Here is a 23,205-nt window from a genome sequence, read left to right on the forward strand (position 1 = left end):
TGACTGTGACCATGTCTTGTCTTCTTACAGCTTTTTACTTGGTCTGCAATCTGAGCCTTTGACCAGTCTTCTCTCTTATTCCTTTATTTTTCCTCCTTGCTTCTTTTTATGTTCTTTGACCGTACGTGCATTTTCATTTTCGTTATTAGCATTACCAATGTTTAGAGTTTGAAGAGATTAATAATGAAATAAAAAAGAGGTTAAAAGATATGATTATAAGTGAAGAAATTTTAAAATTAAATGGTAAGAAATTTAAGATTTTAACAAAGTGGGATGCTTCCTTCCTTGAGCTTTCGTGAAGAATATATATGAATTAATATAATTATTCTCTCAATTTTTAATTAAAAATAAAATCAGATGCTACTAAGGATCCAAAAACACAAGAAAGCAATACTTTCTTGACCAATCACAATTTAAAACAAACACAGTTGACGGCGGAGAGAAATACACTCTAATATCAAGGCTTACAAATTATTATGTAATTGAGTTTTATAACGAATGAAACTCGATGGGTTTCACTAACCGATGACCAATCATTAAATTGGAAAGAAGCTCAAGCAGATGTTGAATCTTCAAAAAGCATAAAACAAAGCATTGGGGACAATCACATGCTTTGAATGGACGAGAAAGAAGTACAGGCCTAGGTCACACTGATACTTTTAGGCATGGATGCCTGACACAGACCAATGAACAAACAACCACTGCCCCCACAAATGGAGAAATCCAAGCTGTGGATGCCCATGTAGTCATAAAACCACCTACCACGCAGAGGAAATTCAAGCCACAAACTAAGTTTAAGTCCAACTCAGATGCCCACATATAGTCCGTGGCATCTCCTTTAAACCTTTCCATTTTCAGCTAAGCTCTAAGTTGCATCAGCTGTACTCTTGCCTTACATTATTATCACAACAGACTTTGCATAACATTAGCAAAGTTTACGAGAGAAGCCAATGCAGTGCAGCCGTGTATCATCCACACAACTAACATATCGCTACAGAAGAAATGGCAAGAAGAATAGATTGATACAAAACAACAAGACAAATAAGCAGTTAATCTATCACTTCCATGGGTGCCCAAAATCAAAATAAAGGTTCTCAATTCCTCCTGACATACAACACTATCCCCAACTGTAACTATACAAGAGACCTATCAATTTAGCAATCCAGGTGGTTAGAAAACATGCACTAGGACTACAATCAATGAACAAAAGCCACCATCCTATCATCTACCATAGTCCTGGGAACTAACATTAACATTACTAACTTAGCATGGAGAAGGCCTAAGGTTATTTTACATTCATCTGTGCAAAGGCAACCACTTGAGATGTTTTATTAGTGTGTTTACATTGATAAATGGCTTTCAACTTCTTTGATTCTGCACCAGCTTACACCAACTAAACCGAGGGCACGAAATCTAAAGCTTTGAGAACTACCTGGAGATTGATCAAATTCTTTGATAAATGACTTTCAACGTCTTGATGCTGTATTCCCTGTTTTATGCATCCACTTGCTCTGCATTTAACAAGAGTGAACTTAGAATCTTAATATAGCACAATATCATGACAAATTTTATTGTACTCCAAGAGTAACTATAGTTACACTTTAGGATAGAGATAGAAACAAGGAGAGAGAGAACTAAATTATTTTGAGCTAAGGTGAAAATATTCTTTATCACTTTTGGTGGAACCGATTGTGACTCTCTCTCTCTTCTTGTATGATTCTCTCTCTTCTTGTATCTATCTCTCTCCTTAAAGGAACACACAGAGTAACTATTCACAGCTACTCTAGGAGTCATAGAATTTCTCCAATATTATAATGCATAAACTAAAGAGAGGGTTAGATGCAAGTACAAGAGGTTCATCATCAGAGATGTCGGCATCTTCAGCATTTGATGATTTCTTACTAAGTTTCTTTGGCTTTCTGCTAGGTTTCCTGATGTCTACATCTTGATTCCCTTCAGAATCTGATTTTTCTTTTTTAGCTTTCACTCCCAAGGCTTCACTTGATTCATCTACTTCTTTCTCTTCTGAATGGGATTCCTCTCCGTCATCACCTTTTTTATCATCTTGTGGTGTGCTTTCCATATCTTCAGAAACTTCAGCTTCAAAATTGGATTTCTCTTCTCCATCAGATTCCTCAGAATTATTTGACCTTTCCTCTGTGTCTTCCAAGTGTTTACCTTTGGAAATTGACACCACTTCCTTATCAGATTCCTCCCCATCTGTCATGCCCTGGGACACCTTTTCAGCATGATCCCCTTTAGGATCATCTGAAAGTGTATGAAACCACTATGAATAATCAGTCTGAAAACAAATGAATTCTCTACATACTGGCAATGCAAGATTAAGCAGCAATAGTATATAACAAACAAATCAGTTTGAAAAGTATGAAAAAACTTCACCTAATTTGAGTTTATCTCCTTCAGATGCCACGGCATGTTCAGGGCTTGATGCATCAGAATCCACATTGTCCTTCGGCTCTTTATACACACGCTTTGAGTTTTTTGTTGGAGTTCTTTTCTTTTTCACACTAGAAAACAAATATCAATCTATTTTATAGTGCTTGTATGGAAAAAAAAAAAAACCACAAACAAACAAGCAACTATATCAATGATTAAAAATCTCCTACTCACATTGTCACTGACTTCTTATTCTGACTTAAACTACTTGGACTTCTATTTTTTGGTGCTGGTGACCTGTGAAACGGTTGAAGGGAAAAGGCTTTTCATAAATCAAACATGTAGAGAAATATACCAGCATTGGATAACCCCATAACAAAATCAAGGTGCCAGAAAACAGAACACCACATCAAACTAATGAAGGTAAACTTACATGTCCTTGGAAGGGGTGCGCTTAAATGAAATTGATTTCTGAAATGGTGCAGAGGAAAAAGTAAGTCACTGCGTTCTTAAAAAAGGTAAAGTTGATTTAGCTTAAGAAAAGAATGCTGAAGAATAGACTAGGACCTTTGTGCGCTTGGGGCCATTGTCAACGAGCTCCCAGCGCTCTTTATCCAAACGGAGTACTTCTATATCTCCATCATCATATAATATCTATATTGGGTCACCAAAATTATGCACAAATGAGAAATAAATTAAATAGGTCAAGTAGTCCTGAAATTTGAGAAAGATTGAGTGATGAACAATACCACATGTTTCCTTTTCAAAGGATCATAAGACTTGATGGTGCCTCCATAAAACCTGTCAATTAGCAAGTATAAGTTTGGGGTTACATCAAGAAAGGTATTGAATTTTAATATCTACCAGAACCCCAAGTCTCCACTTACTATGTATGCATAATGGTGCATCAGCATATTGAACACCACCACCCAGAAAAAAATACAGCAAAGTGGAGTATCTTTAAATGAAGGCATAAGAAATGTTAAATACTCACTTCTTATCCATGGGCCACCAAACTTTTATTCTGTAACCAATAATATCCTCGATATCAATGCCACTTTTCTTTGTTGGGCACTGAAAAGTAATAAAAGTTGAGGGAGGGCATATAATAATATGTTAGCAGGGAACTATACAGTTCTATAATGAGTGAATAAGAAATCAGAGAAAAATATATAAAAAGATAACCTAATTGAACGAATGTAGCACCAACTCTTGCAAATTTACAACAAGGTAATTTTCGGCATATTCTGGCGTAAATTTTAAAGGAAACAGGAAGAATATTTGACTAATAATAACAGGTCAAAACAACTTAATTGGGCAAGTAAATGTTATTATAGCTAAGAAGGTAGACAGAAAAGAGGTGATTACATCCAGCAATCAATGGCTTTTAGAGGATAATAGTAAAATTTAGGATTATATACAGTATCCAATCCAAAGTCTAAAAACTAGATTAGCATCACTACTAGATAGATAGCCCACACTTCGCCACGAGCCAGATCAATTTTTTTGTAACATAAAAAAACAATGTTCAAGTGTTGTTAATGTATTTTAAAGAACAGAAAAAAAATATATATATATATATGACCCGACATCATCGAAAGAGAACTAAAAAAATAATAATCGTCAATCCTCATGAATCAAAATGCAGAAGGATGAAATTAGGAAAAAAGAATCAAAGAAAAAAAAGTATTAAAAAACAAAGCACCAGTAAATCCAAGTGAGGTTGTCAAAACCCACAAGTAGGATTATCCTATAGAAAGAAAAACAAAAAAAAAAAAGTTTAATTTTAAAAAGAATCAAATTTTCAAGGACAAAATGAAAAAGAATAAAAAAACAACTTCAAAACAAACATGGACCACCCAGATAAACCTCTCATCTATAACATGAAATAGAAATAACTTGATTGAAAAGAAAACCGAAAAAAATAACAAAAAAATAACAAAGCTTCTTTTTTAAAATGAACAACTTCAAAGGATCTAATCGGGAAAGAAGATGAGATCAACCTGTGTAAACTTTTCAAACCTATGACCCTAGGTACTGACTAAATTGAAAGCATCGCATCTAGAAAGCAACTATTTTAAAACTTGGTTTAACTCGACGGGTTGAACCACGACCCTCAACTTAGACTGGGTCGAGTTTCAAAAGAAATTAAGGGAGAATTGATTAAGTGTAAGACGGTCAAAAACATGGGCTGACCCATATTTAGGTTAACCTAGGGAAAATCTAGTCAAAACTCGTTGACTATTTTTCTTTTCTTTTTTTCAGAAAGGTATAATTTTGATTTTTTTAATAAAACAAAAGGATTTGATTAATCCAAGTTAACTTGAGTAAACTCACTCGACTCCTGACCCGATAATTTTCCTAGATTGATTCCTCCTGATTAGGGGCTATAAACAATGGGAAAAACCTAGGAGACTAACTTGAGTAAACCCACTCGACTCGTGACCCGATAATTTTCCTAGATTGATTCCTCCTGATTAGGGGCTATAAACAATGGGAAAAACCTAGGAGACCAAATCCCAATAAATAAAATGTCAAATGATGAAATAAAAAAACAAATTGAAGAATAAAGAAATCGCAATTAAAAGAATAAGGACCTCATTTGAAAAACAAAAATTAAGAGGGCAACCAAAAATTTTGAATTGAAGGGAAAAATTAAAAAAAATAAATAACAAATGAATCCAAAACAAAGAATACTAATTTCCAACGAGCTTAATAATGATGAATGAGATATTAAAAAAATAATTAAAGCTAACCAGGCCTAACCTTTAGAACTTGTGACACTGATCATGATAATTAAAGCTAACCAGGCCCAACCTTTAGAACTTGTGACACTGATCATGATGCCAAATCACAACATGAAAGTCAAACCCGAAAAAAAAACATAAAATTTCTAACCAACCAAAATAATTAGGGATAAACTTGGAAAAAAAAAAGATATGATTTAAAAGAAGTAGATTTAAAAAGAAAGAGAACCAAATTTATCACAAAAATAAAACAAAACCAAATCATAAGGGATGAAATTGAAAAACAATTTCAATTAAGAAAATGATAAGAAAAAATACAAATAATAAACAAAAGAATCAGGACCATATTTGATATAAAAAAAATGTTAAGGGATGAAATTAAAAAATACATTAATTTAATAAAGAATTCAAGAGCAAATACATCACAATTAAAAAAATAAGTACTAAATCTAATATAAAAATCAAGTGTAAAAGGTTGAATTTGAAAAAAAAAAAAAACTTGATAAATTATTCAAGACTAAATACATTGCAAATAAAAGAATGAAAACCAAATTTGATATAAAAATCAAGTGTGAAGAGATGAAATTGAAAAAACAAATTAACTTCATAAATAATTCAAAGCCCAATACATTGTAATCAAAAGAATGAGAATCTAATTTGACTTAACAAATAGACAAACTTTCTTATTTTTTAGCAATGGCCAATATAGTTTTCTAAAAGAAGGGAGGAGAAAGAGGAAGGGAGGAAAAAACCCTAGCCGTAACTCCTCTGCATGTTGTCTCGGCACACATGCCTCGTCCCATGATAGGGGTAGTGAGGCACATTGAACGTTGCCCTTGAAGGCAGCATTCAGTGCTGTTTAGGCGCCGCACGCACCATCCCGAACTCCTCTGCATGTTGTCTCAGCACACATGCCTCGCCCCATGATAGGGGTGGTGAGGCACATTGAATGTTGCCCTTGAAGGCAGCATTCGGTGCTGTTTAGGCGCCGCACGCACCATCCCAAAGGCGCGTGCCAAGCAACTGACCGTCATTTTTTAATATAAATAGCAATATATATATCCAATTACCCTAATTGAGATTTACAACAAAACCATATGAAAAGGACGAAAACACCCTTGCATGAAGCCTTAGTTTTTTTAAACCCAAGGGTAATTATGTAGTTTTACTATTAAAAAAAAAGACAAAAAAGTCCCTCAATACATGTATAATTTTTTCCCTCCTAAGGGCAAGGCCGTAACTTGACAATTTGTTTTTTTTCTGGAAAAAAAAAGACAAGAACCCTTAAATTTTATGCCTTAAAGGGCAAATTAGTATTTATATTGTAGCAAAAAAACTGATCGGGTCATTTTGTCCCCAATTATTTTTTCAATGGCAAATGCATCCCATGAAAAAGACAATCTTACCCCCAATTGCATGCTTAGTTTTTTTAGCAAGGGCAAATTCATTTTTATACTATTCCAACCCACAGTAATCTGTCTTGGTGAACAGTAAAAGAATGAGAGCTTCTAGTTTTTTTTTGTAATGTTATGCAGAAGCTGCAAGACATAAATCAATTCCATACATGATATAACCACATTTAATGGGAAATCAAGATGTTATAAACAAAATGGAGGTGAACATGCTAACCTTGGCCAACCCTGCTACACTTCTTCTTTTCCGCTTCTTCATAGAACTAGTCAAAGACTGAGGACTATTTGTTGTATTGATCTTATCAGTCTCCATTAGCATCCCAGGCTTCTGTAGCAGAAGTAACAAGGAAGAAGATATCCAGAGAATTAATGACCACTAAGAAGTAATTAGCATGTACCTTTGAAAGTTTACTAGCGAGGAGAAAAGCTTACCACTGGAATATCATCATCAGATTCTCCAACTTCATTTTCCCTGCCATTGTCACCCAACTCGGAGTTTTTGCCTTTAAGTTTGGATGTGACATTTTTCTTCTTTTGAATGCTATATACCAACAATTCAGATCCAGTGCGCTCAGCTTTGAGTTTTTTTCCCTTCAAATCAGGGCTTGAATCATCCTCTGAAGCTCTTGAAGGAGCCATTAAAGAACTTCGGGGCAATCTAGAAGCACTATGAGCAGATAATGATCTTCGGCGTTTGGGTACAGGCACAGGTGTCACAGTAATGTTTCCTTTTTTCACTTTTTGATGCTCTGATTCTGACTTTGTCTTCTCACTTAGTTCTTTATGTCCATTGCTTGACTCAAATTTATTAGATAGCCCCAGATTATCCAAATTTATCTCCCTGACCATCTTCAAGATATCAACATCATTTTCAGCATCTTTTGCTTTAGCCAATGAAGTGCTGTTCTTTTTAGTTTTTCCACCTTTATTTCCCTGGGATTTTAATTGCTTGATCATTTTCCCAAGAGGCACTTCATTAGCTTCTCTTTCACTGTCATTTACATCCTCATCCCTGGCAGCATGTGCACTAGCCTGATATGATAAAAAAGGACTGCTATAAGTTGCTGAAAGATGCAAATGCCACCAAAGACTCGCTAAATATTTACTGCATAGCTGAAGATACTTGTAAGCAGTAGAACTTACATTTCCATCAGTCTCGAACTTAAGTGATTCAAAGTGAGTCAAGACACTTTCATCAGCCAACCACACTTTCCCTTCATTTGCCTATGAAAAAGCACACAGCAGCATTGATAGAGCAGATAATTGAGTATTGGTAGGGATGATACTAAACTAAATAATATCCAAGTGAAGTGGATAAGGTCACACTAAGATGCTGCACCAACAAAGTTTTGTAAAGCATACCAGAGCTTCTTCGCCTTCTTTATATTCATATGTTTTGTAAAGCATCGGAGGCAAAGAAACTGATGGAAGCACGCTTTCATCCTCCTTTTGAACCAAGCGCTTGATGATTGACAGCCCAAGTTCAGAGATAGCATGTGAATTCTGTAAATGTTAAAATTAACCAGTATAAGATCAGCATTTTGCTTTTGTTGAACTTCAAGTTGATTTTTATATTTTCTTGTGGATAGTGTTTTTTGTTTAAGCCGCATGATTATGCATAAAGTAAACACTAAATACAAACTCAGGCATTTTTCCCCAACCTTTGACTTCTCTCGATCAACTACATCTTCCGAGCACTTAATATTCTGAAAGATGGAAACTATTAGAGAGTTAGTCTCTTTGTCTTTGTCATTGTCTTTCTCCTTCTCCTTCTCCTTCTCCTTGTCGGTACCAGCTTCTAACTTGACGCCTTCATCTTTATGAACTAACATAGAAACGATCAAGTATAATTGCCTGAAAAATAGGGTGGAACAAATGTTATTCCCTCTCTGTTTTCTGGCTTTCTCAATAAAATCTTGGTAGCCTTTATTAATGAAACATCATATCAGATACCCTAAGAAAGCACATCTAAGACAACAAAATGGTATATGTACCTGTATATTGGTTCAAATGCTTTAACATCCTTGCACTCATTTACATTCGGACATGATTGATGAGCAAGAGCATGGACCAAATAGGGGATAATGTATTCAGGATAAACTGCCGAGGCATTTGCATCACTTTGCACAGAGACTTGTCGTGTCCTAGCTTGCTGGTGCATCTGAATAATATCAGCAAGGTTCTGCTTCTCCTACCATTCCAAGTGAAATACAAAAACAGACAACAAAACTTCAGAATTTTATCAAGCCAGCAGGTATGGTACCAGTTAATTTGACCATGGATAATAATTGGTTAAAGAAATCAAGTACAGTAGAAATACCTCATCAAAATCAAGGGACTTGGATCCTGTGGTATTAAATAAGAAGGCACAAGCATACTTTGCATCCAGAACTCGGTCCTTGATGTATTGATGAACTTTACCCAGAAACAGCTTCCTAGCTTGGGGGAAAGCAATCTACTAGACCAAAAAGAAAGAAGTGGGCAAGGAGGGGATTACTAACAGCACAAATCATTTAATTAGAACTATCCTGGAAATTTGAAAAGACTCCACCTCTGGTGTCCTCAAAGTTAAGTGGAATAGATCAAGAGGTATCTTTTGATCCCAATGCTTTGACAAACGAAGAACTGCCTTAGCAGAAGCAAACCTCAAGTGGGCCTTATCAACTGAACTGTATGATAAGAAGAAAAAAATGCATAAGGAATTGCAAAAATAATAAACTTAAGGGGGAAAACAACAGTTCATATATAAACTAATAAAAATAATACCTTGATTCAATATCTTTCGATATCTCTCCAAACATAAGTACGTTTCTAAGGATTTCCAGAAGGTCGTCAATACCACGACGGAGTTGTACATCTTTAACTGGCAAGTAGCTCTTGACCAATGTCTTGAGTCCATAAACCTGCAGGCAATTTTTCAGTACAATCCAATTGTAAAGTTGTCAAGGTAATAATATATATTCTAAAAATTTTCATGAAAAGACAGTGTAATCTGTATACAGACCATATTATCAAGTAAAATAATGATATGCAGGCCATTAATTTAACCTTCAAAAGTTGACAGGAGAAATCCAACTACCTTCAACAAACATAGTTCACTTCTGTCATCCCAGCATGCTTTTGTATTATCTTCTGGTTTCTGCAACATTAAAGCACTCTGATGAGACTAATTATTATCAAGTCATGTCAAATCACGGCACAAGTTAGGGATTCGCAAAAGCATACACTACTGCGTTCTAGAATTTTGCTCTTAATGAATTCTTCAATTTCATTTTCTCTAGTTTCAAAAACTGGCATTGCAGTCTGTGCAATGCATCCCAGAGATTGTAGTACAGCAGGCAAATGTGTCTTCTCCTCCAGCATGTCCACAAGTCTCTGCAAATTGAGAAAGAAATATCATGCTGATATTAACATAAATACAGAGCATTCCCAAGCTCTAATGATAATGCAAACAAACACAACACAAAGATAAAAATGGAACCTTGTATAAAACAGAGAGGGATTTGAGCCCATCATCCTTTGTTATTGCTGCTAGGGCATGCACAGCATACTTGGCCTGCCTTCGGCTACCCTCTAAGCAAAGCCTCTCCAACATAAGGTCAATTGAACTGCAGGGAGGTAATAAGAAGGGTATAAGCATGAACATAGAAGGATGGCTCTAAATGTCAATAACATCATGCACCGCACCTTGATGACTCCGCTAGTTGTTCTCGGATCATACCACCAGCCTTTGCCAAAACATGCAAAGCACCTTCTTTTATTATTTCATTGTCATCTTTCAGAAAATTTATAAGCTCTTCCCCGGACCCACCAAGCAACAATGGACTGAAGCGCGCAAGAATCTGAAAATTCACATAAAAATAAATATATGAATGGCATTGATTTGTTCAAAGCAAAATAGCCAAAATATTAACAAACAAAAAAAGAATAAAGAAAATTCAGATGAGATTGCTAGACAAATATAAGGCTTCAGAGCTGCAATAGTACAAGCAACCATACTAAAGAAAAAGATCATTGTATGGTGTAATTATGACCACACAAAAGTATGTGAATGAGGGGATGCAATTACAACAAAGCAATAGAGATCATAAAAATGCTTGACAAGTACAAATGCACAAGCATAACGACATGGTTGTTAGAAAAGCTCATCATCAGATCAAAAAGATCTATCATTGACATGTTCTTACCACCAGTAAATCCAAACAAGATTTTGTAAAATTCATATTTCCAGCTGAATTATGTTTGTTGACATCCAAAATGATTTCTTTCACATGCTCCTTGTTGAAAAGTAAATAAGAACACTTCATGGAAAGACTGCTCAAAAAATCATGGAGTCGGTGTTTGTCGCCAAGTATTTTAAGTAAATCATCCTGCAAGATAAGGGAATTTCTTTATTAAGGAAATTTTCCAAGGAAAAAAGGCAAAGAAAAATGCAAATACAGCTTCATCAACTATCAACTAAGAATCGATTAAAAAATACATAAATAATAATAATGATAATTAAGAAAAGCAAGGCCATTCTTAATTTAGTTAACTCGATAGGTCCTCCATGGATTGGACTACAGTTCATAACATTGGCAACTAACAGTGAATTGTCAGATTACAAATCAGAGATGAACCAATACATATTGAGAAAGTTTTTGCAGCAATTTATTATCATATCACTTACCCGACCAGTGCAAGCTTGATGGAAGCTAGTGCTTGGATCGAGTAGATTTGTTAAAATCTTCCAGATATTGGCATCTTTCAATTGATCAACTATATGAAAATTTTCCTCAGCCTTGGCAGGCTCTGCAAAGGAGCGAGACATAATCCGAAAGCAGAACAGAATCTTTTTTTGGATCTCAGGAGTATCACCATCCTGTATTTGAATGAGAACCAATTGTTGTGATTTTCATTTTCTTGATTCAATCTCTTTCCTGAATATGAATAATGTAATATCCAAGATTTACAAACCTGACGCATCTGCCTAAGTGATAGATACCTCAAAATCTCTTGCTGTAACCTGCAATCCAAGAGGAAATCCCCTGAAAATCAGTGCACAATCCATCAAATAAACACAGATTTACAAAATTTCAGCTTGAGTTGCCTGCTGTCAAAATCTAGCAATTTCAACATACCTTTGCTTCTGCTCCAGGATCTTCTCAAGAGCTTTCACCTCAACTTTGTCTAATACAGAGAAGACTCTTACCCAATGTTTACTTCTATCTTCTGCTGCACATTCAGTTGGAAACAGAGACCCACAAAGAACAAATTCAATTGTATCTGATCTGCAGAGCAGATTATTGTGTTAGAAACATGTTTAAACAGATACTTGGTTGTGAAGGAGATACCAAGAAAGCTTCGTAGCATCAGATAAAGTTGTAATTTTTCTGAAAAAACAACTAGTTATTTATATTAGTTTATATTATTGTAGACAAGCAGTCCAAGATAAGCACAGCTCATGAAGACACCAAAGGAGGGACCTGACCTTCAATAGCGCAGATGAAAGGGGAAATGGATGATTGTGTGTGTTTGTGTGTGTGTGGGGACATATATATTATATAGGTACATATATCCAGCTTACTACAAAAGCCAAGAAGTCTTGCCTGAAATCCTTGTCATACAAACATCTCAAAATCCTTCCAGGAATCCAATCAAATTCACCAGGATTGACTGATCCATCAGAGGACTTTACACAATAAACCCTGAATATCTCAGCCAGTCTCTCCATAGTATATCTTTTAACAAGTTGCTGGAAATTCCAAATGAAAAGAAATCCACACATCAGAACACTATACATAATGACTAGTATAAAGTTAAGAAATAATTTGGAAACAGAGAAATATAGAAGTCATGACACACAGATTTATCTCGAAGACGCTCTGCCACTAGTTTTATAGTTTCAACAGGGACAGAATTCAAGGCATGACATGCTACATCACAGAGTACATCAACGACTTGCTTTCGAACATTTTCATCATAGTCCAACAGTCGGTCACAAAGGGCAGCTGAAAACATGTGAACCAAGTCAAAATCAACTAGGCATCATATATATAAACTAGTAAAGCCACTCAACAGACTTACAGATGATTTGAGCTGCCTCAGCTCGAAAAGGATTTGACAAAAGACAGCTTTTGACACGTTCAAGGACACACATCCGAACAGCAACTACTCTATCACTCAATCTTTTCAAAAACTCGGAAAAGATAGACTGGAATGTTTCTGTGATGGCAGAGCCAGGCAAAGCAAATAGATCCCCAACCAACCCCACTGCTTTTAAACGAGTGTCTAGCTGGTCAGTCTGCAGATGTTGAACCTCATGTATTAAGAAACTACTTGCCAAATTTCAAACAATAGTAAGCGTATACTATATTAGTAATTACCAGCAGCTCTCCTGTGAGGTATGGAATGGCTCCTGATAGGATCTGAGGAGCGCAACGGTAAATATCATATATAACTTCATGGTAGTCGATTTTACAATTTTCCAACCTGCTATCTTCTGACATTGATGATATGAGGAACTGCTTTATGCCAGCTTCAAGTTTTCCTGCACAATGCTCTATAACATTCAAGGCAAGTTTCCTCCCTGCCATCGAGATATCCTGGAATCACAAGTTCTACAGACTGAGTTCTCTTTTAAGGCAATATGATAAGAAATACTACGCATTCAAGCAGTAGAGTAAAATGTCCATGGTAAACACAGAGAACACATACACCAACAAAGAGTAGGGATGCTTACATTTCTGTTACGACCTAATACAGATAAGATAATAAGTAGAAGATCCTCTCGGATATCCTCACTTTCTTCTATGAGAACAACCACTATTGTTTGCATTGAAGATAATACACTTTCTTGATGATCATCACTGCACGTGTGAAAATTTTCAGATCAATATCTATTAAACCCAGTTAACAAAAACCTTCAATTTAGGAAAACAATTGTGAACCAAAAGGTTTGGGCATGGCTGGGTTGGGAGGGGGGGGCAACATCTGCCACTCCATGTGCTGTTAAGACCCAAAAGTCAACCATAACACTTGCAATACAATAATCCAAGTAGTATTCATTTTATGGATTTAATAAAAAAGGCAACAATTTTTAGAATAACTAATATAAGCAGATACAACGTGTCGCTTGCTTAACAAGCAACACAGAGAGACACGTATATGAACTTTCTACTAGAACCTTGTAATACAAATTAATAAAAGAATCTAGTTATCTTTTACAGTTCATTGATCATCTCAATGTACACTCCAGTGATTGATGATACATCCCTCCCCCTCCCAAAAAATTATAAATAAGAATAATGAAAAGGAATTATAAACTGCTAGTCTGAAATTTAGTTACATGAACAGAGATCTAAAGTTGTTACATGTATATGAGAAAGGTGAAGTGTGAAACAAAAGAATATGGCTTCAAAACTTCAGCATCAAATATGAACTATCTTTGTGTGTCAATTAGAAGAGAATTTGAAGATTAAGAAGAGTCGGATAGAAGCACTTATAAATGTAAACCCTTTATTCTGTCTCAGAAAACATAAAAAAATGGAAGAAAAAAAACACACCTGGCGACAGTAAAAAATGTACTGCACATCTTATTCACCAGATCATTACATTCAAGATCCAGCATCACAACACATGACCTATATTTGGCAAGAGTCTCCAAAATAACAACTCTCCTTCCAAATGATGGACTGCCAGTATCACTTAACCCACTGAAAGTGCCTACGATCAAGTGGAAAATATCCTGCACATAGATACACACCATCAAGATTGGATTAAAATTTCAAACTTTTATGATTAGTAATAAAGTGAATCAACCAATTCCATTAATTAATTGAGCTGGTAAAGCATACAAACCTTTAAAACTTCATCACTGTAAGGAGCTTCAGGTGCAGTTATCCGGGTTATCTCGCAAATACAGGTTGCAACTAGAAGCTTAACATCCCTATCTTGATGCTTTAACAAATCTGGCTTTACAATTGCATCAAGAAACGGCTGCGTTGACTCTGACACTGAAACCAGCGGTGATTGGTCCATCTCAGAAAGACAAGCAGCAGCTTGCTGCAGGTAAATCCATAAAGTAAATATTTTCAGCAACATTACTATAAAAACAAGAACCCTAAGATTGTACACTGTTGCATTTAGGAATAGAAAAAACCTCAACACTGTTTCCTAAAACTCAAAATCATTAATGGATTTCAAACACAAACCAAGGTCGAATACATTTGAAAAATCCTAATATACATTAGCTTAGAGGTCAAGAGCAACATGCACCACCACAAATTCAATACCTAATTCAGTTTCTTTTTCCTCTCTTTTTTGATAGGCAAAAGAAAAACAATATCAGGGCACCCTAATTCAACCAGTATAATCAAAATCTTGCATCAAAGCCACACATTTTAATCTCGAAAGATTTAAAACACAAACAAAGTGAAAGTTAGAATGACAACTCTTGCAAACAATGTGAAAGTTAGAATGGCAATTCTTTCATATTTGACATGTTAATTTGAGTAGCCCCTAAAACTTTCACCCATCTAAACTTCACAATCTACTTAGCTTCCAATTTTTCTTTGCCATCCTTTTATGTTTCACTAAGCATCCACTTTCCTCGGCTTAGGTCAGAAATTCAGCCCTAGAATCAAAACCAAATCCTCAAGAGCTCAAAAGAATACACTTTAGAGCCAAAAAAGGCAAATTTAACAAAGAATACACTTTAGAACCAAAAAAGGCAAATTTAACAAGTGGCCAGGCGAAGTTTTTCACGACCTGCCAACCCTTTTGAGAGGGTGGCACAGGTAACCCTAATTCAAACAAACTCCCTCAACTATAACTCGAAACAAACAAAAAGGTTCACTAAAACAATCTACGTTATTCTACAACTTGACTAGCTTAACCTAAAAAAAGTTCCAACCTTTAAGCCCTTCTTACAAACAATTTTTCCCATGCAACAAACCCCTAATGCAAGAAATTCAGCTTAAACCAACCAAATTTCACTTCTTTTCATTCCCTTTCTAGGTTTTTCTCAGCAAACAAACAAGGAGTGGATTTTTGCTCAAATTCAAAAAATGGGGTTACCTTTAAAAGCTTAATAACACCATCTTTAGTAGAAGGAAGTGTTTCCAGCTTGGATCCCACCTCCTTTAACTTCTCTTCAAGCTTCTTTTCCTCTTCCATTCTTTTTCACTCTTGAAAAGAAACACTTGGTCGTTTTCTAATTTCCAAGATTCAGTTTTTCAGACAAAACTAAATTACTGGTCCCCCGCTCTCTCTATCACACGCATGTCGAAAGGGTTAAAAGGATTCGTGGTTCTTTTTTGTGTGTTTAAATCTTTCTTCTATTTTGGGGGGGAGGGGGGGGGTCTTGATTTTGTGTTCGTTTTTCGAACAAGAAGGCGAAATGAACTCAAAATGTAAGTGAAATCACATGAATTTCTTCTGCCTTGTATATATCCATCAACATATCTAAGTCTTTCGCAGTCGCGTACGTGCGGATTCTTCCTTTACTTCCTTTGCTGCGATGCCCCTTTGCTTTATCTTATTTAACTATTTCTTTCCTTTTGGTAATTCTATCGTTTCCATTTGTGGATGGACAGAAAATCATGTGTAGTCCTTCTGCTTCTCACATCTGGTCAAATGAAACCCTGCTATATGAATCAATACCTTGATAGTGAGACCTAAGATCCCATTCTCATGAAGGCTCACTTTTCTAGTGCATTCTAAGATTTAAGGTTTGGATTGTGTCCATTAAAGATGGTTGAAATCCCAACTAATTCTTGGATCACGATAAAAAAATTAAAAGTATATGATCATTAAACCAAATGTTGGGAGCAAAAGGATAACATTTAATTTTTAATTTTTAATTTTTATACATGCATGATAATAAGGTGGATATTTTTAAATAATAAACGGACAAAAATATGTTTTAGAAATTATCAAATCTTGTGATTATAAATTATAAGTATTTGGTTCATGCATATAGTTTTTACATGAAATAAAAGTTATATCGTCTCTATCATTATTTATGAATGAAAAATTAAATGAAAATTATAAAAATATTTTGATAACGAGCAAAGATTTTGATTTTAACTTTTATAATTTTGTATTCTAAGTGAATCAAATATTTAATATCATTTTAATGTGTGCCTTGATTAAAGTATGCAAGCAATAAATACAGATGATTATATATTCCTAATCTCTCTTCCTGCCCTTATTCATGGCCTTGAAGCTCAAATCCATCCATCAAATTCTATACAAACTCCTATTGGTTCATTGGAACAAACTCCTACTTCATTCGTTCAATCAATGGTGTGATTCAAGAAGGAGGGTATAATTGAAAATAAATTTAAAGTACAGGGGTAAAATCATCAAAGTTAGAAAATCAAGAATGTCTCATGAGGGTATTATTGCAAAAGTCATAACACACAAGGATACAAGTCAGGATGTGCCCATGGACCGGAGTGATTAGTTGATGACGCACTCAAACTACCAAATCACCCTTGGATTTTCGAAAAATAACATGAGTGCCCCTCTAGCTTTTGGCGGTGTATTACATGTGTTATAGAACTTTTTTTTTCAGGTAACAATTGATTAATCATTGGTTATTTCGTAATTATGACTAACCATGACACTAAAAATGGTTATATGGAATGGTTGACGAATTATTCTGTTTTCTTAAAAAGAGTTAAAATAATGAAGTTTTAAATATTTAAAAAAAAAATTAAAAGCAAATCTTATTTCTAAATTAGTTTATTAAATTAATCCACGTCACATTTATATTTAATTAAATATAAATGCAGATCCGAATTGGCAGATTGACCTTTGTAACCAGCAAGCCCATCAATCATCAATTTATCCCCACCAAGTACGACATCGTTTTTCCAGGTCTCCCAACAAAGCAGCCTAATTGACAACTGAACCAAACCCTAAACCCTTTGCTTCCCTTTCTTCAGTACTTCAATGGAGGAAGAGAAAGAGACGGAACAAAAAGACCAAAACACCCTCGAGAGCCAACCCAATTCACAGTCCACTCCACTCTCCAAAACCGCACAAAAGAAACTGCTGAAGCAGCAAAAATGGGAAGCAAAGAAAGCAGAGAAGAAGGCACAAATGAAGGAGCAAAAAAAGAAAGAAGGAGAGAGGAAGAGAAAAGAATGGGAAGAGAAACTATCAAGCTGTGCAAGTGAAGAAGAAAGGTTGAAGCTTATAGAGTCAAGGAGAGAGTTAAGGAAAGAGAGAATGGAGAAGAGGGCAGAAGAGAAAGAAGACAAAGTGCAGAGGCTTAGTAGGGCTAAAGAATTTGGTCAGAATATAGTGATTGATCTTGAGTTTGCTGATCTTATGACTAACAGTGAGATTCACAGTCTTGTTCAACAGGTGAGTTTTTGGCTTTTTTGTGTTAAATTTTGGGGCTTTTTTGTTTTTAACAATGGGTTCATGCTGTATAGTGTTTGTGTTTGGTGTTTTTAGTAGGGATTGGTGGTAATAATTGTTGGATTGAGTTTTTGGGTCAAATTATGATGGCCCGTTTGGAGAAATGATTGAATTCTGATGTGGGTTCGATGCTGTTTTTTATGGAAATAGAGTTGTGATTCCATTGCTAAGAACTTTGCTGTAATGTGTGAGATGGCATTGGTGAATTTGTTTTAAGGATATGTTAGATTCATTTTAAGTAAGAATTGGTGCTCAAAGTTAAGTTGAATTTACTTGGTTGAATTATGATGGTGGATTTAGAGAAATGAGTTAGTTTCTGTAGTTTTGAGTTTCAACACAGCTTCACTTGAAAGAAGTTGGTGGTTACATTGCTAAGACTTCAGATGATTGCATCAGCCTTGTATCCGGTCTGAGTATTGTAGACAACAGACAAGTAAAATTATGGCATTTTAATAAAGTTCTGATGTGGATATTTATACTAGAATTTTAGCTACAATTTGTTTGTGCCATTTACGAGACTTGAGTGCTAAAAAATTATGCTGAAGAGGTTGCATGATTGTATAGTTGGTGGGAAGCATAGGATTTTTTTTAACAAATCCGAGCCAATGCTCTTTCAATGACTGATTATATCCTCACTATTTATACTGGCAGATAATGTATTGTTATGCTGTGAACAGAAGATGTACATCCCCTGGTCACCTCTGGTTGACTGGGTGCAGGGGGGAAATGAAGAACCAATTGCAAAGGCTCCCAGGATTTGATAAATGGATTGTTGAGAAGGAAAGTCAATCATATATTGATGCATTGCAAGATCAAAAGGAGAATTTGGTGTATCTTACAGCAGATTCTGAAACGGTGCTAGATGAACTCGATCTGAAGAAAATATATATCATTGGTGGGTTAGTAGATCGGAATCGGTGGAAAGGCATAACCATGAAGAAAGCAAGTGAGCAAGGAGTCCAAACAGCAAAACTTCCTATAGGCAGTTACTTGAAGATGTCAAGTTCTCAGGTATGATTGGTCTTGGTCTCAACATTTGTGTTTTCTTCGTTCAATACTTGAAGTGTTGACTGTAATGTGGATTTTATTGCTTTTGTGCTTCTTCTTTTTCGTGTCACTTGTGCACTGAAATCACATTGATTGTAGAACATGTAGTAGATGCAAATTGGTACAAGGAATGTGGTACTGCTGTTATGCATCGTTGCACACAAAGAGGGCTGAGTTAAGTGATTAGGGGGGAGTTTTACTCTTCATTGCCCAATATCTGGCAAAGCTGCCCGAGAGTGTTGGACAGGGTCTCAATCTGTGAAGTTCTGCAAGAAGCAGTCACTACTCTTTCCAGCCATCGCCCCCATGGATGGAATTAAGATGATTTATTATGAGAACTTTCATTACAGAGAGCATTTTGCAATAAAAAAAGAAGGAAAGTTCATTCACAAACATACAAATTTATCTGTTGTGACTCAGAAATTGATGCTGTTGTGACTGAAGTAACCAAGACAGCTCATTGATCATTATCCTGTATCAATGCGAGAAAGGGGGTTTTCCCCATCTTGTGGCCCATTGATTTCCTCTATAGAGTCTTCTTGGTTGGAAGGAAGGTCCTTCTACACCCGTCAGAAACGACAATGGGAAACACTGAACCTCAAGCCCTCAAAATTCATGGTCTTTATCTGCTAACTCTTTGCTCTTTTTTGTCCATTCGAGTGCAGGTACTTACTGTAAACCAAGTGGTAGAGATCCTTCTCAAGTTTGTGGAAATAAAAGATTGGAAAGCTTCCTTCTTTCAAGTAATTCCTCAAAGGAAAAGAGGTGCAACTGATTCAGAAGAACTCCAGGGAGTTGATGGAGAAGAGTTGGAGAACGAAGATGATCCGTCTGATAAGAAAAAGGCGATGCATTGAAGTTCGTTCCACCCAGTAGAACTAACTTGAATGATTGGCGTATGAATCTTTGCAGGCATTTTAACTTTGTCAGAAGACTCCCCCCAGAAAAAATGTCAGAAGAGTGATCGTGTTTTTCCGACTGAAAATGTCAATTTATCTCTTCAATGAGAGAGACTCACTTTTCCATTCACTATGCTCCTATATGGCGTTTATCAAACTTTGCCATTCCGTATTTAGGCACTCGCCCCCTGACAGGCTACTTGAATTTTGATCACAGGCCATGTTCAGGGCATCTAGTTTCCATAGCATGGTGGCAGTGTGGTGATTCCGTAAGCGAAAGATTGCGGGTTCGATCCTTATTGGGGGCTTTCCTTCTCAAATGCTTGCCTCCGTTGATAATTTATGCCCACAGGAACCTACACTCCATTGTTTTTTTTCATTTAATGGTTTTTATTGATGAAAAATTTAATATGAAGATTTAGGGTACGTTATTTTTCTTGGAATTGCTAAATCATAAATATCATTGAAAATGGTGTATATTAATGCAAATTTTGACTTAGAGGTATAAGCTTCATTTTTTTGGAATTACTGAATCATAAATATCATTGAAAATAGTGTTTAGTGGTGGCCCCTGCATCTTCTTTGCAGTTCTCATATATCATCTTCGTTCGTGGAATTACTTAATCATAGTAATAATATCATTTAAAATATCGTGAGATTGCTCTTCACAAGACTTGTATATGCAAGTTCTTTTGAATTCATTGAATTTTACTTCAATTTTAACCTAGGTTCTAGTAATTAAAAAAATTCTCACAATGTGACAAATTTTTGCAGTTACAGTGGTTAAAAAAAAGTTATAAATTGTAATTTTTTGTAATTAAGATTTAAAAAAACCAGTAAAATATAATTAATCAAATATTTTTAAACTTATAATTAAGATAAAATATAAATTTAATTCCAGCTCATTGTACTACCAAACAGACCATAAGTTAAGTTTTGTTATATAGTTTATTTTGAAAGCAAACTAATTAAATTCACTTTGATTCATGACTTAATCTAGTGTTTGAGTTATGGGTTTGGTTTACTTACCAAAAAAAAAAAGAGTTATGGGTTTGGTTTGTTAATATCCAAGTTAATCTAAAATATATATCAGTAGATCAAATCTTATCAAACTATTTAATTTATCAAGTTGATTTCTATGTAATTTAATTTAAAATTCGGCAACAAATCATTGAATTAATTAGCCACTGGACATTGAGTTTGATATATAATACCATTTGAAAGAGCATATTATATAAGATATTGGGGTGAAAAATGGTATGCCAAGAAGGAGAAAAAACTTAACTGTACAACACATCACATCAATATCTTACAGAAATTAAGAAATGAAATATGGTAATTAACTCCCAATTAAGCACTAACCTCCTGAACAGAATTGAACTAGGAAACCTACAATAACACAGTGCCAAACTCTAACCTGTCTAGCTATCTTCCCTTTCTAGCTAGCTCCATTTCTTCACCCACTAAACAACTAGTTATTAGCCTTACAATTGTGGTTAATTAGTCTGGCATTAATGATCTCAGTCTCTCATTTATGCTGAGCAAAAGCTTCAACATTAGCCAAAGCAGCAGCATGGGAGGAACTAGCATTGGGGTTGGCGTCCCTCGTATTCATATATCCAGCTCCTATAGGAGACCCACCAAAGAACCCATGGTGATGATGGCTCGCATGAAATGCTGGTGCATACGCACCAACCCCAGCCAGTGCTCCAAACTGATCAACATTGTTATTGTTGTTGTTATTCCTAGTACTCTTCACCAATGGATCACATCTCATCGAGCCGCGCTCGCCATCGAGTTCACGGTATCGGTGAAGATAGATGGTCAAGGGTTCAATGTAGTCATCAAACCCTAGCTTGCTCATTGCATAAAGCACATCCTCAGCTGTTATAGTCTTGCGTTGCTCGCGTTGGCAACGTTCATTGGCTTCACTAGTGATGAAGCTAATGTACTCAGATACGCATTCTTGGATTGTTTCCTTGGCATCATCAGATATTTTTGCATGTGAAGGGAGAATCTTGCGCATGATCCTGATAACATTGGCTATTGGCATGAACCTGTCTTGCTCTCTTACAGTACTACATTCATTAATGTCATCTGTGGTTGCATGAACATTGATGTTGCTATTGTTGCTGCTGCTGCTGTGGTTGATCTCAGCAGTTAGCCTCATGTTGATCTCTGATGACAGGAAAGGCAATTATTTTTTTTCCTAAAAATTAAAAACAAAAAATCTTTTTCCATATTTTCATCTAACTGGTGGACTTTCCAAACCAACCCTATCAAAAGACAAGAGAGTTTATTGTCGAGATCATAAAGTGGACAGAGACAGAGGCAGGAAGCGTTTTGAATCCTGAGAAAGAATGCATGGATGCCACTTGTTTCATATATTGCATGAACGAGGATTGCCACTTGTACATATGCTATGCGTTTACCATTGTTTGCTATAACTATTTTCATCATCATCATCATCACGAGCCGAAGATACCTTGTCGACCATGGGGGGCATTACTATCTAGCTTACTTAAACAGATATTGTTACAGATCAATACACGCAGAAGATTGAGAAAAATATGATAATATCTATGCATACATTAATGGACATCAAAGCCGTTGAGAGATAGTGTTTGCATGTCATCATGATAAATCAATAATTCATGTAAAAAAAAAGAAAGAAATAAAATACATAACAATGCATAGAATCAATGCAACATATCTTCTTGTCTAGAGGGGAAGAGATAGAAAATTTATAGCATTTCTTAATTTGCATGCAAGAGAAGATGATGCCTATGAACATGAAATTAATTAAAAAATCATGGAAAAGCATTTCTCTTTATAATAATAATCTATCTTCATTGCCTTAATTTTAAAGTAGGTTTGAACTTGATTTCTTATAGCACTACTTCTCTTCTTGTACGATAAGATTAAGCTTACCTGAGCTTGTGTTGTATGATAAGATTAAGCTTACCTGAGCTTGTGTTGAGGAGCTCGCGGTACCCATGAAAGCCTCCTCTACGGTCCATTAATTTCTTTGTGGAAATTAAAGCTCTTTTTTTTCTCGATTAGTAGAAGAACTTCTTCCTTTTTTCTTCCTGGAAGTGAAATATTTGAAAGAAAGACAAGGGCAAGTGTCAATATTTATAGAGCTGAAAAGTGGACCACTTTGCAAAGGGGCGATGTGCACGAAGCATGAATCCTTTATACATAACTAGCTATATATAGCTAGTTTTTAAATAAAATTTACTTGGATCGGAGAGAAAGGAACAAGATTTTAGGCTGTCAATGGCAGAACAT

At 35.5% G+C, this 23,205-nt stretch overlaps 3 protein-coding genes across 5 annotated transcripts; 1 reads left to right on the forward strand and 2 right to left on the reverse strand.

Annotated features, from left to right (window-relative positions):
* Positions 1-1,019: 1,019 nt before the first annotated feature.
* Positions 1,020-15,971, reverse strand: LOC105109361 (sister chromatid cohesion protein PDS5 homolog A-B-like). Of its 2 annotated transcripts, none has more exons than XM_011004057.1 (33): positions 15,614-15,971; positions 14,396-14,599; positions 14,101-14,282; positions 13,278-13,404; positions 12,922-13,140; positions 12,623-12,839; positions 12,401-12,546; positions 12,145-12,290; positions 11,677-11,826; positions 11,513-11,561; positions 11,226-11,417; positions 10,744-10,926; positions 10,244-10,398; positions 10,038-10,164; positions 9,782-9,931; positions 9,636-9,695; positions 9,323-9,459; positions 9,108-9,225; positions 8,877-9,011; positions 8,551-8,747; positions 8,218-8,410; positions 7,919-8,059; positions 7,700-7,780; positions 6,989-7,588; positions 6,774-6,881; positions 3,392-3,471; positions 3,147-3,198; positions 2,965-3,051; positions 2,831-2,868; positions 2,632-2,694; positions 2,401-2,528; positions 1,850-2,268; positions 1,020-1,511 (listed from the first exon to the last, which is right to left on the reverse strand). In XM_011004057.1, exons 1-33 carry the CDS (start codon positions 15,710-15,712, stop codon positions 1,467-1,469), a joined length of 5,028 nt encoding a protein of 1,675 aa, XP_011002359.1. In that variant the 5' UTR covers positions 15,713-15,971; the 3' UTR covers positions 1,020-1,466. The 2 variants fall into 2 exon arrangements, with proteins under 2 accessions (XP_011002359.1, XP_011002358.1); XM_011004056.1 differs by having other exon boundaries at positions 6,774-6,884.
* A 1,396-nt stretch (positions 15,972-17,367) lies between these two features.
* LOC105109362 (tRNA (guanine(9)-N1)-methyltransferase-like) lies at positions 17,368-20,419 on the forward strand. 2 transcript variants are annotated; one of them, XM_011004058.1, is made up of 3 exons: positions 17,368-17,911; positions 18,620-18,979; positions 19,681-20,419. In XM_011004058.1, exons 1-3 carry the CDS (start codon positions 17,495-17,497, stop codon positions 19,870-19,872), a joined length of 969 nt encoding a protein of 322 aa, XP_011002360.1. In that variant the 5' UTR covers positions 17,368-17,494; the 3' UTR covers positions 19,873-20,419. The 2 variants fall into 2 exon arrangements, with proteins under 2 accessions (XP_011002360.1, XP_011002361.1); XM_011004059.1 differs by having other exon boundaries at positions 19,115-19,957.
* Positions 20,420-21,442: 1,023 nt separating this feature from the next.
* LOC105109400 (nuclear transcription factor Y subunit B-6) lies at positions 21,443-22,934 on the reverse strand. Its single transcript, XM_011004113.1, has 2 exons — positions 22,877-22,934; positions 21,443-22,104 (listed from the first exon to the last, which is right to left on the reverse strand). The coding sequence occupies exons 1-2, from the start codon at positions 22,932-22,934 to the stop codon at positions 21,443-21,445; spliced, it is 720 nt and encodes a 239-aa protein (XP_011002415.1).
* Between the last annotated feature and the right edge of the window lie 271 nt (positions 22,935-23,205).

This window comes from Populus euphratica, unplaced genomic scaffold (assembly GCF_000495115.2).
Source record: "Populus euphratica unplaced genomic scaffold, PopEup_1.0 scaffold215.1, whole genome shotgun sequence".
In the NCBI taxonomy this organism is placed as follows: domain Eukaryota; kingdom Viridiplantae; phylum Streptophyta; class Magnoliopsida; order Malpighiales; family Salicaceae; genus Populus; species Populus euphratica.